This window comes from Pestalotiopsis fici, assembly GCF_000516985.1.
Source record: "Pestalotiopsis fici W106-1 unplaced genomic scaffold PFICI_Scf_13, whole genome shotgun sequence".
NCBI classification, from domain to species: domain Eukaryota; kingdom Fungi; phylum Ascomycota; class Sordariomycetes; order Amphisphaeriales; family Sporocadaceae; genus Pestalotiopsis; species Pestalotiopsis fici.
In genome coordinates, this window is record NW_006917103.1 from 1180020 (window position 1) to 1192117 (window position 12098).

General features: G+C 52.2%; 6 protein-coding genes across 6 annotated transcripts; 2 read left to right on the plus strand and 4 right to left on the minus strand.

Annotated features, from left to right (window-relative positions):
* Positions 1-288: 288 nt before the first annotated feature.
* PFICI_14786 (uncharacterized protein) lies at positions 289-2058 on the plus strand (the record flags this gene model as incomplete). The annotated part of the gene is made up of 2 exons (XM_007843367.1): positions 289-471; positions 538-2058. 2 exons carry the CDS (start codon positions 289-291, stop codon positions 2056-2058), a joined length of 1704 nt encoding a protein of 567 aa, XP_007841558.1.
* A 118-nt stretch (positions 2059-2176) lies between these two features.
* PFICI_14787 (uncharacterized protein) lies at positions 2177-3161 on the minus strand (the record flags this gene model as incomplete). The annotated part of the gene is made up of 3 exons (XM_007843368.1): positions 2177-2562; positions 2618-2799; positions 2866-3161. The coding sequence occupies 3 exons, from the start codon at positions 3159-3161 to the stop codon at positions 2177-2179; spliced, it is 864 nt and encodes a 287-aa protein (XP_007841559.1).
* A 980-nt stretch (positions 3162-4141) lies between these two features.
* Positions 4142-5955, plus strand: PFICI_14788 (uncharacterized protein; the record flags this gene model as incomplete). The annotated part of the gene is made up of 4 exons (XM_007843369.1): positions 4142-4423; positions 4482-5339; positions 5394-5760; positions 5819-5955. The coding sequence occupies 4 exons, from the start codon at positions 4142-4144 to the stop codon at positions 5953-5955; spliced, it is 1644 nt and encodes a 547-aa protein (XP_007841560.1).
* Positions 5956-6007: 52 nt separating this feature from the next.
* PFICI_14789 (uncharacterized protein) lies at positions 6008-7566 on the minus strand (the record flags this gene model as incomplete). Its single annotated transcript, XM_007843370.1, has 2 exons — positions 6008-7313; positions 7517-7566. 2 exons carry the CDS (start codon positions 7564-7566, stop codon positions 6008-6010), a joined length of 1356 nt encoding a protein of 451 aa, XP_007841561.1.
* A 697-nt stretch (positions 7567-8263) lies between these two features.
* On the minus strand, positions 8264-9268 carry PFICI_14790 (uncharacterized protein; the record flags this gene model as incomplete). Its single annotated transcript, XM_007843371.1, has 1 exon — positions 8264-9268. The coding sequence occupies one exon, from the start codon at positions 9266-9268 to the stop codon at positions 8264-8266; it is 1005 nt and encodes a 334-aa protein (XP_007841562.1).
* A 501-nt stretch (positions 9269-9769) lies between these two features.
* On the minus strand, positions 9770-11290 carry PFICI_14791 (alpha-N-arabinofuranosidase B; the record flags this gene model as incomplete). The annotated part of the gene is made up of 1 exon (XM_007843372.1): positions 9770-11290. One exon carries the CDS (start codon positions 11288-11290, stop codon positions 9770-9772), a length of 1521 nt encoding a protein of 506 aa, XP_007841563.1.
* Between the last annotated feature and the right edge of the window lie 808 nt (positions 11291-12098).

Consider the following 12098-nt stretch of genomic DNA (forward strand, 5'->3'; position numbering starts at 1 on the left):
AACGTTCACGGGACACCTGGAGCATGTTGGTAAATTGTACATGGGCAGCGCGGGGATTTCCACGGAGCTTTCCGGGCTTTTCGCAACTTTCGGGACATTCAACGCAACTTTGCCGCAATTATAGAGCCTTTCAAATAGATTGAACAAGGATGAAAGTACCTATTAAATGTAACGCTTTCTTCAAGACAGGAAAAAAAGATATTTCTGTGGAATCATCAACAGAGATCTTTTTGCTTCAAACAACGAGAAATGGTATCGCCAGCGATAAAAGTGATTGAAACATCATCAATGGACGGGCAGCCAGGATCAGCTGAGACCGCCTATGGCAGGTCTGAACTCAACCGCTTCGAGAAAATAGATATTGAGACTGACTGCGAAAACGAGATCAAACAGTCTGACCAGTATCCCCCTCTGCGAACTGTCGGCCTGATCATGGTCGCTCTATATTTGGCCATGTTCTTGGTAGCACTAGTATGAGCCCATGTACCAATGAGCCCTTTTCTTTTCGGTGCTCGTGATTGCCTGACTACATTGTAGGACCGCATCATCATATCAACTGCCATCCCCACCATCACGGACGAATTCAATTCAATCCAGGACATTGGTTGGTATGGAGGCGCTTATGTCCTCAGTGGCTGTGTAACGCAGCTTCTCTTTGGGCGTCTCTACATGTTCTACGACAACAAGGTGGTCTTTCTCTCGGCCGTGATGCTCTTTGAGATCGGGTCGGCAGTCTGTGGAGCAGCGCCAAACTCCGTCGCCTTTATCCTCGGGCGCGTGATTGCTGGGTGCGGATCTGCCGGTGTCTTTTCCGGGACCATTGTCATTATGATTCCCATGGCGCCCCTCGAGAAACGGCCCATGTATCAAGGCTTCCTGGGCGCGATATTTGGTGTATCGTCCGTGGTTGGTCCTTTGATTGGCGGCGCCTTTACCAAGAATCCGCATCTCACCTGGCGATGGTGCTTCTACGTCAATCTCCCGATTGGCGCTCTATCCATCTTGATCATTGCCCTCTTCCTTCACCTCCCGCCTCCACAGCAGGCTAGTTTGTCACTCAAACAGAAGCTGCTTCGTTTGGATCCCATTGGAAACTTCCTCTTTGCCCCGTCCATCATTTGTCTGCTGTTGGCGCTGCAGTGGGGCGGGACCGATTATCCGTGGAATGACCAGCGCGTTATTGCACTGCTCGTACTCTTCGGTGTACTCTTCATCACGTGGCTCTGGTCGCAATATTGGCAGAAACAAAGAGCAACGGTGCCAATAAATGTCCTTCACCAGCGTTCCATCATTGCCGGTGTCCTGTACTCTGCGTGCATCGGCGGTGTCATGCTGTCCATGGGGTATTATCTGCCAATCTGGTTCCAAGCAATAGACGGGGTCGACGCATTGCAGAGCGGCATTCGGAATCTGCCATTTATCCTGGGCCTGGTCGTGAGTAGCATTCTGGCTGGTGGATTTGTGGCCAGAGTAGGTCATTACACACCGTGCATCATCTCATGCTCTATTTTCATGTCCATTGGCGCGGGGCTCATGACGCGGCTGCGCGTTGACAGTCCCAATGCCGAGTGGATTGGCTACCAGACGTTGGCAGGTTTTGGTATGGGCATGGGCATGCAGCAATCGGGATTGGCGGCGCAAGTGGTGCTCGATGAGACTGATGTACCAGTCGGCGCATCCCTCATGTTCTTTGGACAGCAGCTTGGCGGCGCAGTCTTTGTGTGCGCCGCAGAAAACGTCTTCATTCAGCAGCTCGTCAAGAATTTGACTACCTTGATGGCGCTGGAGAGGGCTCAAGCGTTGGCGCATGTTGGTGCTACAGATCTACGCTCCCATGTGCCGGCGGATTTGTTGCATGCGGTGCTCTTGCAGTACAATAAAGCTATCACGACTACATTCTACGTCGGGACAGCCATTGCAGCCTTCAGTATCGTGCCGGCGCTGCTATTCGAATGGAAGAGCGTAAAAGACCGTGGAAAGAGTCTGCACAGTGGTGAGCTTGTGGGGACCGACGTGAAAAATGAAGCTCAGGGGAAAATATTGGAGCGAGCACATTGACCATGAACTTCCTGTCTAACCACGCATGCATATCATAAGATATGGGTCGACACTACCTAGTTTACATTTACCTTCAATACCCCTCTAAAGCATTCGCTTAATCTGTATTTCATACTTGCTATGCGCCAAAATCTGTGCTCTTCGCAACTGCCTCCCACTCATCGCATATCTTGATCGTATTCTCACATTTGGCTTTGATTCTGGACCACCCATCACTCCCCAGTGGGATGCGCAGCGGGATCTCCTTTCCCGCCGCAACGCCAGTGCCTCGAACCAGATCAATAATAATCGATACGGCTTTCTCTGCATCGCCGGGCTCCTTTCCCACTATACCAGCCTCGACACCGCGTACCGCAGCGTTGAAGTCGGCATAGTCACCATTTCGGGGAGGCACGTGGTCAATGTTGGCAAAGGCGCGGGTGCGAAAGTATCCGGGCTCGACGATGAGAACCTTGACGCCGGGAGCAAAGATTGCGAGTTCCTGGGCCAGGCACTCGACAGCACCTGACCGTATACGTGAGCTTGGCTTTTGGTGTGCAAGTTCTATTGGTGGTCCTACCTTCGAGTGCAAATTTAGTTGCACAGTAACCCGCTGCTCCAGGGTCCGCATGCCACCCAGCTTGAGAACTCATATAGAGCAGTGTTCCCTGGCCCTTGGCGCGGATCTTGGGCAACAGAGCCCGCGTGATATTAAGAGGGCCATGAAAATTGGTTTTGAAGGCGTCTTCCATGTCCTTTTGACTAAGCACGAGTTCGATTATTATTCTTGAGCAGTACCTGGCGACATGACAATGGACCATGACCTACGTCAGTTCCTCAATAGCACCGCTTAGAATGTAGCCCGCATTGTTGATGACGACATCGATTCCGCCTGGGTACATGTCCCAAGCCTCGGCCATTTTGGCATCAATGACATCTTGCGGAGCCGAGACATCGAGGTCCAGAATGCTAGCACCAGTGTCTCTCAAATGAGCCAGTCGTGCAGCTGCGTTCCGTCCTGTAGCAATGACATTGTCGCCCGATGCGCGAAGCTGTCGGACGAAAAGCTCACCAAAGCCACTGGAACAGCCTGTAATCAGCCATGTGCGAGTTGGAGAGGTCATATTGAACGACTGGTGAAACTGGGCTTGAGCCACTGACTTTCAAGCTTTAGTTGGTTTAATGCCACTCGAAAGAAACAAAGTCAGCATATGTAGCATAAACACACGTATGGAAGCACAAACTTGCTACCTATCAAAGTAAAGTGAAATACGTCAAGACGTGAGAAAAGCCACGCGCCCGCATGCTGTCGAAGGCGTTGGTTGTCCATCTTGCAGCGCTAATGCAGTTGGTGCTTACCTGCGGATGCAATGCGTTATGGTGCGATCTAGAATATCCATAACGCCGACCTATAAATAGTTTATCCCAATCAGCTATTCAAGTCCATTTGAATGCATCAAAGTAATTGACGATTTCAGACAAAACGTGGCGATTGTAAGAAAAATGAGAGAAATATCACACTTACACAGTATATCCTCTGTTGTGTCACCTTCATTGGCTGAGGTGCTGCAGTCCGATTTCTCATAGACAATCTAGGGGATCCACCCAACCGGCTCAGCACAACCAATAATGTAAAGGTTCCGCGCTTACTGGCCCGCCCCTGTTGAACCGGAAGATTGACCGGAGGATTCAGAGCTGCTGGAATTGTTGAATTTAATGACAATAGTACATACACATGGGATTGTTGAGTTTTGGTTCTTTATGGAGTATCGAACCTAATGCCTGTCTGAAATCGCCGCCGCTAATGTTGAGTGGGAACTGAGGAATTAGAAGGTTATTTATCCAATGCGTCGCCGCCAATTCCTACTGAAGCCGAAGCCCGAATGGAACTGAACCGGAGCCGGAACCAGGACCTCGCCGGAGCTTTTGACGTGTACAAATTCTTCCAAAATGTGACCCAACACCGAAAAGAGCGCAATGATAAATAGAAACCAGAAGAAGTGAGAGTGAGGATGGGAAATAATAATAATCTAACACCACCAACTGCAATCACTGGTGACTGAACCAAGTCTTTTGTGTCCATCGACATAGCGCAGACTCGAAAATGCCATCGGCGAATAGAAACTACCAGCTGATCGCCGCTGAGAAAAAAGCACAGCAATGGGAAAAGATCCCGGATCAATGGCGAATCCCAATGGAAAACTTCGAGGGCATGACTTACCTCATGGACGTGCCACTGCACTGTGGCGTGCTGAGCGATACAGAAATCGAAATCACTTCCGACTACGACGCGACTGCTCTTCTCGAAAAGCTCAAGGCTAGAGTCTGGTCAGTCGAGCAAGTGACTGTAGCTTTTTGCAAAAGAGCCGCTCTTGCTCAGCAATTGGTATGTCCGCCAAGAACTTATAAATCAGTGCATATCGCTAATTATGAACGCATCACAGACGAATTGCTTGACGGAGATCTTCTTTGACGAAGCCATCGAGCGGGCGAAAGATCTTGACCGGCAGTTCATTTCGAACCTCGATTCCAAGGCCCTGCCTCCACTATTTGGATTGCCAATCTCTCTCAAGGACAGTTTTGACGTTGCTGGATATGACACCTCCACTGGCCTCGGTTGCTACGTTGATCAGCCGGCAGAGAGCAATAGCGCACTTGCTGCACTGCTGATTGATTTAGGAGCTGTCTTGTACTGCAAGACAAACCTACCCCAGGCGATAATGACTGGAGATAGTCACAACAATGTCTTTGGAAGGACACTCAATCCTCGCAATACTCTTCTCACGGCTGGTGGAAGCACGGGAGGTGAGGGCGCTCTCATTGCCCTCCGCGGGAGCATTCTTGGCGTTGGGACGGATATTGCTGGCAGTATTCGCATTCCTTCGCTATGCAACGGTATCTATGGGTTCAGACCGAGTGTAGGGTTGATTCCTCACGGCGGAGTCAGGGATCTCACTCCGCCAGGGACTGACGGAGTCCGTTCCACAGCCGGACCCATGGCGACCTCAGCTCGAGATTGCTCTCTGTTCCTCAAAGCGATACTCCAGGCAGACACCTGGAAATATGACAGCACCGCAATATCGCTTCCGTGGCAAGGTCTCCCAAGTATGCGCAAGCTTCGAATTGGCGTCGTACAGAATGACGGCATCTACACTCCGACGCCGCCAGTACGACGGGGGTTGCAAAAGGCGGTCAATCTTCTCAACAGCACTGATGGAGTTGAGACCATTTCAATCGACCTACCTAGCGTTCTGGAAATCTACCGGGATCTTGTCGCTTATATGATGCTACTGGGAAATAATGTAAGAAGGGCATACATCGTTGTGTAGAAACAAGGCGGCAACTAACAGGACCAGTACTACCAAGAACAGTTCGCGCGAACAGGCGAACCAGTCATCCCGTCCCTTAAGGCGACTGGCCTTTTGTCGGTACCAGGCACTACGCTAGAGGGGTTCTTCAATCTCAACGACCGTCGATCCAAGGCTGCCAAAGCATATCTGAAGTTATTTTGTGATAACCAGATAGATGCAATCATTATGCCCCCCTCGCAGCACACAGCACTCCCTCTCGATTGCTGGAAAACGGCGACATATACCAGTTTATGGAATTACCTCGACTTTCCAGCTGTGGTGATCCCAGTAGATGAGGTGGCAGATATAGACCATGCTGATGACTTGACCCGCGCCGAATTTGGCGCTGAGGACAAGGAGATGTACAGTCTGTGTGAGTGAATGTTTCATATCCCACGTATTGGCACTTTGACTGATCTTGCCTTGCTTAGATACCGGACCCGATCAGTACAAGCGCGCGCCGGTTGCTGTTCAGGTCGTGGGATACAGGCACAGAGACGAGGCCCTTATGAGGGTGGTGGAGGTACTGGATTTAATCAATCATAAGCAAAGCTTAGTGAAAGGGTAGATTGTCTCGAGTCATCTCAGGGAGCGTATGCGACATAGCCTGGTTGTAAGGTCTATGATCCATTGATAGAATTCAAGATTGGACATGGTTTATATGTAGAGTCGAACCAACAAGTTGTTAGATTCATGTCCCTCTCATGCCAGATTCGTGACAAAAATGCTTTAGTCACCTTTTGCAGGGATGGGGCGTACTGGTCTACGCAGTCATGGACAAGCTGGAGCGCTTGAAGGCGCAATAACTCCCCTTGAGCTTCGACGGCTGCGATGACGAATGGTAGCGTCACGAACCGCATGGTTCGCTTCGTGACACGTTTTGCCATTTCTAGCTCCATGAAAATTTCCCTGGACCATATCTGGCCTTGCGCATCTTGTTGCCCAAAGGGATATCGCAGGCGGTGTCCCAGAAGAAGCGCCCCCAGTCGATACAGCTTGGCTTGCGCAAGAAGGTGGACGATTTCCGCAGATTCGAATCGTTCCAGAAGTTGATCCATATTCGGGGGCTGCCATGGTTCCACAACACGGCGGATATCATCCAACTGCTTTTGTAGGCGAGCCAATTCATTGACGTCTGCTGCATAAAGGATTGAATTACTGATTACACAGAGGTCCTGGTAATGAGGCAACAATGGAAGACAGAGTCCAAGACGACGGTCGACCACTGAAGAGGCCGACGTGTTGATTCTGATTGTTGGTTTCTGTCTGTAAAGGATGCAGTCCATGGTTTCTTGTAAAATGAGGAAGCTTTGCCACGGATCGGTATGTGCACCAGACTCAACTTCATTGTAGATTGAGCTTGCTGCACTTAGACAGTAACGGGAGATTTCTGCAACACCTGCACCGATGGATGAGTGTATGGAGAAAGCAAGAAGACTGCCCACTTGATGGTACACGGCTGCATCCTGTAGGCAGGACGCAGGCAGCGATCGCAGAGCGTTTACAGCCTTCGATATGTAGCGAATGCTAGCTTCAGCATCAAGATCATCAGCGTTGCCCGACTGTAGGTGCTTCAACGTGGCTGCACAGGCAAGAAATGCATCTTTGAGCAATGGCAGGGTTGGTAGCTGTACAGCTAGTGAGTGTTGTTGCTCAGCCTGGAAGCTTGGACAGACGACGAAATGATCCAGAGAACCAGGCTGGACGAGAAGAAAGGAAAGTAGCGCCTTTTCTTCCGGATCATGGTCAGAGAGGCCGGTTAAAATCTGGTCCGTCTTTGGCTGGGTTCGCTGTGGTCTCTTGTCCGTCCCGTACTTTTTATGTGCTCTGCGGCCGACCGGCCGGACAGGTCGGACTGTCGAACACGCCAAGCCCAGCCGCTCACATCGCCCACATTCGGCAGAGGGTGTTGCACGTTGGCATCGTCTTGTAATTCAAAGAATATTAGCAATCAAACTTATAGCATGAGCAGATCATGATGACGGAATCAAGAAATATTGAGCTGGTCGCCGGTTACAGGTTTGGCCTTTCCATAGTCGAGTTAGACAGTACGGATATCCAGACCCCCACGCCAGCGGGCTCCAGTCTTCCTTCCATCAGGAGAAAATGAGGACAAGTCAAGCTCTTACTCTTTCAGCACGTAACATCTGTCGCAGGCTGTTCTTACTTTCGGATGCATGTTCGTTGCACTTCAATTGATTTTGAAGTTGATATCGAGGATAGTACGAAGAGAATAATGCGAAATATATGATGAGAAGGATGACAGATGAGGATATGTTGTTGAATGAATAATGTTCAATTTGTTGGGTTTGGGGCATGCAAAACGACGGGGGCCGCAGCACGCTGGGGTAAGTACTAGAAGTCCGTAGTGCTGCTGGAATGCACTCAAGCGCAAGCTGACACGGCACCAACCTTCAGAAGCTGCTAGCAGCCTTACATGACACAATCTCACTAAAACCGCCCGCGTCCGTCAAGTTGGGGTACAGTCAGCCAACCCGCTTTGAATGCACAAACTCGAGTACAGCTATTTTGCAGGCCACCAAAGTCTAGATCAACTCATTGCATGTCCATCCTCTTGATTTCAATTATTGACTGGTATTGATGGCATCGAATACAGTCAATAAAAATTTCTTTATCATTTCTAGAAACATGGCTGCATCATTGTCGGGCTGGTCAAGTGTCAGGGACACTATTTTTTTTTTTCTCCCTCTTGTTATCAATGATGTGTCATCGTCAGACTCATTTATGAAGACTAGCCATACCAGGGTGCAAACAAGCCGGTATTAAAACTAGGTATCCCGTGCTACCCGAAATTGTACACGGTTCTCTACCATCTCGAGAAATGTAATGTACCGAGCCACCACTACTGGGAGCACTTAGGAAATCACCTTTCTCTTGACGAAATCATCAAGAGCACTAGAAATTGGCCCCGGCGCTTCCAGCGGACTCCAGTGCGAACAATCAATGGTGACCTCTTCGAGATCCGGCACGAGCCCGCCAAGCTTGGCGGGGATCATGGCCTCTGGCCGACACACTGCATCCTGGGAGCAGATAAAGTAGAGCATCGGCACCTTGACCACGAATCTCTCGCGCGGCATATCCTTTTCCACGGCATGCTGGATGTGCTCCTTGTTGCCGCGGTAATAACAAATGGGCGCCTCAAAACCGTCGCGCTGCAGCCTCTCGACGTAGAGGCGCTTGAGCTCGGGGTCCTTGGCGTAGTCGCGAACCTCGACGTCCCAGTCATTGTTCTCGTTGAGCAGCCATTTCTTAAAGTTGCCCCGGACGCCTAGGAGCTCGCCGAAAAAGTCGCGGGGCGCGCCGTGCATGCCGTCGTACAGGCGGCCGACGTGCTTTCTCATAATCTCTGGCCCCTCCTTGCTTAACAACAGCTCCTGGTACGCCAGGAGGGGGCGACCAAACGTCTTTTCCAAAAAGGCATTGGTAGCTTCGAGGTCGAAGGGCTCAGTAGCCGGTCCTGAGTAGGCCACGTTCAACAGCACCAGGGCCGACACCCGCTCGGGCTGGTGAACGTAGAAGCGCTGCGCGACGGCGGAACCCCAGTCGTGACCGGCGGTGACGGCCTTGTCGACGCCCTCAGCGTCCAGGATCTCGGCCAGGTCCTTGGCCATGGCGCCGAACTCGTACGCGGCAGGGTCCGTGGGCTTCGAGGTGCCAGCGTACCCGAGCGTATCGGGCGCGATGACGCGGTATTGGGGCAGCCTCGAAACGATTCCATCCCAGAGTTGGGCATCATCCGGGAAGCCGTGAATCAGGAACAAAGTAGGGGCGTCCTTTGAAGCTTGGGCGGGGTCGGATACATAGTAAGTATACGTGAACCCACGGGCAGTAATGATTGACTTTTTTTGCAAAGCGTCCATCTTGAAATATGTTTATGGTGATTCAACCCAAGCGTCTGTTGAAACCTGGACAATTGCAAGTAAACCGCGAAAGCAAGACAAGAGCTGATGACGGCAAGCAGTCACTTTATTTGGTATCTAGGACTACTGAGACCTGCCGATCCTTGGCCGTGCCTCCAATAATACATCGTGGCCAAAATACACCCCCACTGCCGCTGATCAATCGCCAAATGCTGGGTGTACGTAGTTCTCTTTTTGGATAGCGCCTACTTCTCCAAGTGGCCCCTAGGTCCCGGAAACTGCGCTATTTTTGAGGCTTCAGCTTGGCAAACTATATCCAATTAGAGAGCAAGATACCAGTCGGATTAGGCACCGCGCGTACCGCTCCTCTGAACTGTCGACCTGTTACTCAAAAGGGGAAGATAAGTCAAGAAATCATGAACCATGCATAAATATTGCTGCTGATAGCGGCCGCTTGGGGGCCATTGACAGTTTGGTAGGTCCTCGTCCAACAACATTGATCTAGGCAAAGCTGGTGCCAACCACCCAGCTCACATCGTCGTTGAACGACGTGGCCGAGTCAAACGTGTGGACGCCGCCGTTGCTCGCCGCGTAGCCCACGTTGTTGTAGTGGCGGATGAAGCGAGTAGGGTAGCCCCAGGCCAGAATCGAGTTGCCCTGGCCGTTGAGGCCCGTGTGCGGACAAAAGGTGGCGTCCTCGTTGAACTGCTTGGTGCCGTCGCTGGCGGCGACCTGGAGCTCAAAGTTGTAGTGGCGGAGGTAGCTGCCCGAGGTGTCGGTGGATTCAAAAGAGAAGCATCCACTGTTGCCGAGACCGGTGCGGACTTTCCAGCTGGCTTGCTGCTTCAGGGTAGTGGAGCTGGCCGAGGTCACGACCTGGGTGTTGACGGTGGCGCCCGTGTGTGCGAGGTAGCGGTCCGTGTAGCCGGATGTCGTGGCCCGGAGCGAGATGGAGGAGCCGACGGTCAGGGCGGGGCCGCTGGTCAGCGACGTGGTGGCGTATTTCGCCGCCACAATGTTGGCCTGCACCGAGTTCTCGGTGGCATCGGACGGGTACCCAGTCGTCATGACGCCCTCGTAGAATGTGCCCTGGGCACCGACACTGTTGTCGCCGCCGATACCAAGGATAATGGCACCCTCCTTGCTCATTGGGTTGTATCCCGACGCACTGGGGCGTGCGCCATTGTAGTAGGTTGACAATGAGCCAGAGGCAGAGTTGCCACCGCGGAGCGCCCACACGTTCTGTCCACCCTTGAGGGCTGCCGTGAGGAACCGGTAAGAGAGCGAAGGGTCAGCAGTGTTCTGACCAGAGCTGGCACCCGAGAACAGACCGTTTTCGAGGTCGGCCATGAACCACGGGCCGCTGCCCGAGCCGGTTCCCCAGACGGTGTTGTCACCGTAGTAGATGGCCTCCATGTGTCCATTGCCCGTGTCGGTGCTGCTGGTCTCGGCATTGCCGTAATCGAAGCAGCAGCCACCGTTGTAGTGGGTACCGTCCAGGACGGCGTACATGCCTTCCGAAGCATCGCCAGTGGCCGTACCGCTGACAGCATTGTTGCGGTAGCCGGTGCCGGGCGAGATGAAGACACCGTATGCCTTGGCGCCATTCAGGGTAACAGGCGCGCCGATGGCACTGGCCAGGTTGTCGTATCCATTGGCCTCGGGGCCGCTGAAGCCACCAGGCGGGGCCTGAGTCAGATGGTTGCCACGGCCGGACTGGTCATAGATGATGGTGATGAGACAAGTCGTGCTGGCGCAAAAGGTGTCCTGGGCCGCGGCGTTTGCGACGCCACCGGCAGAGACTGGCGAAATGGTCGTGGTGGCACCATCAGAGCCGCGCTTCACCTGGTAGAGGGCGCCGCTGAATGCGCTGTACAAGGCTCTTGTTGTGCTGTGAGCAGCAACACAAGGCGTACCTCCTGATGAGTAGATGTCGCATGGTCCAGCAGCCACGAGAGAAGTCGTGGCAGCGAGGCCGAGTGCGTAGGCACCGGTTCGCCTGAGGCTTGATCGAGGGAACATGTTTACCCAGATGAGGTTCCGCGAACACTGGAAGAGCAATGGATACGAGTGTGCTGTACTACTCCATGAAAATCGTTACCGAAAAGCCGTATTGGCCCCGTCTATTTATAACAGGCGTCTCTATACTCGGGATCTGGATCATCCAAATTAATCAACGCATACTGCGGAGTGACTAGCATTTCCGCTCCAATAATAACCCAGACGAGTCTTATTCCCTTTCGTTAATAGTTGTTGCCATCAAGGCCAGCGCATCTGGAGCGGCCCAAGACATCAACTTTGGGAACAGCACTGGCAGTCTGTAGCGTCGCATGAAAGAAGGCCTCGTGACACTGGTCGGGGCAGGCATCAGAGGTGGAATAAAAGATTCCGTCTCATTCGTGGGCCTGGGGACCATTCGAAAAAGCAGGTACATTTGGAGCTATTTGCCAGCAAAATGTAACCATGGCATGGGGGGCAAAAAGAAAAGACCTTGGACTATACGGCCCTCTAGCCATCCAACCAGGACAATAGGCCGCGATCCGAGAAACAACCACGCCGATTTGTGCGCTTCAAAGGCAGAACCGTCTTCTATGCCGGATTCGTGGTCCATTGACACCGGTTGGGCCAATCATCCGAGCGTTTGTCATGATTGCAAACAGAGTTTAATCACATGATAGCTCCCAAAGTCCCGAGATCCCAGAGGTTAACCGCGTGTTCTCTCCTCCTCCTTTCCCCAAATTTTCATGCCATTCGGTCCACCTGAGCGGGGGAGCCGGAACCGCGCAATGAACCCATTCTCCAAAGTTCTGCACCAATTTCGGCGGGACTA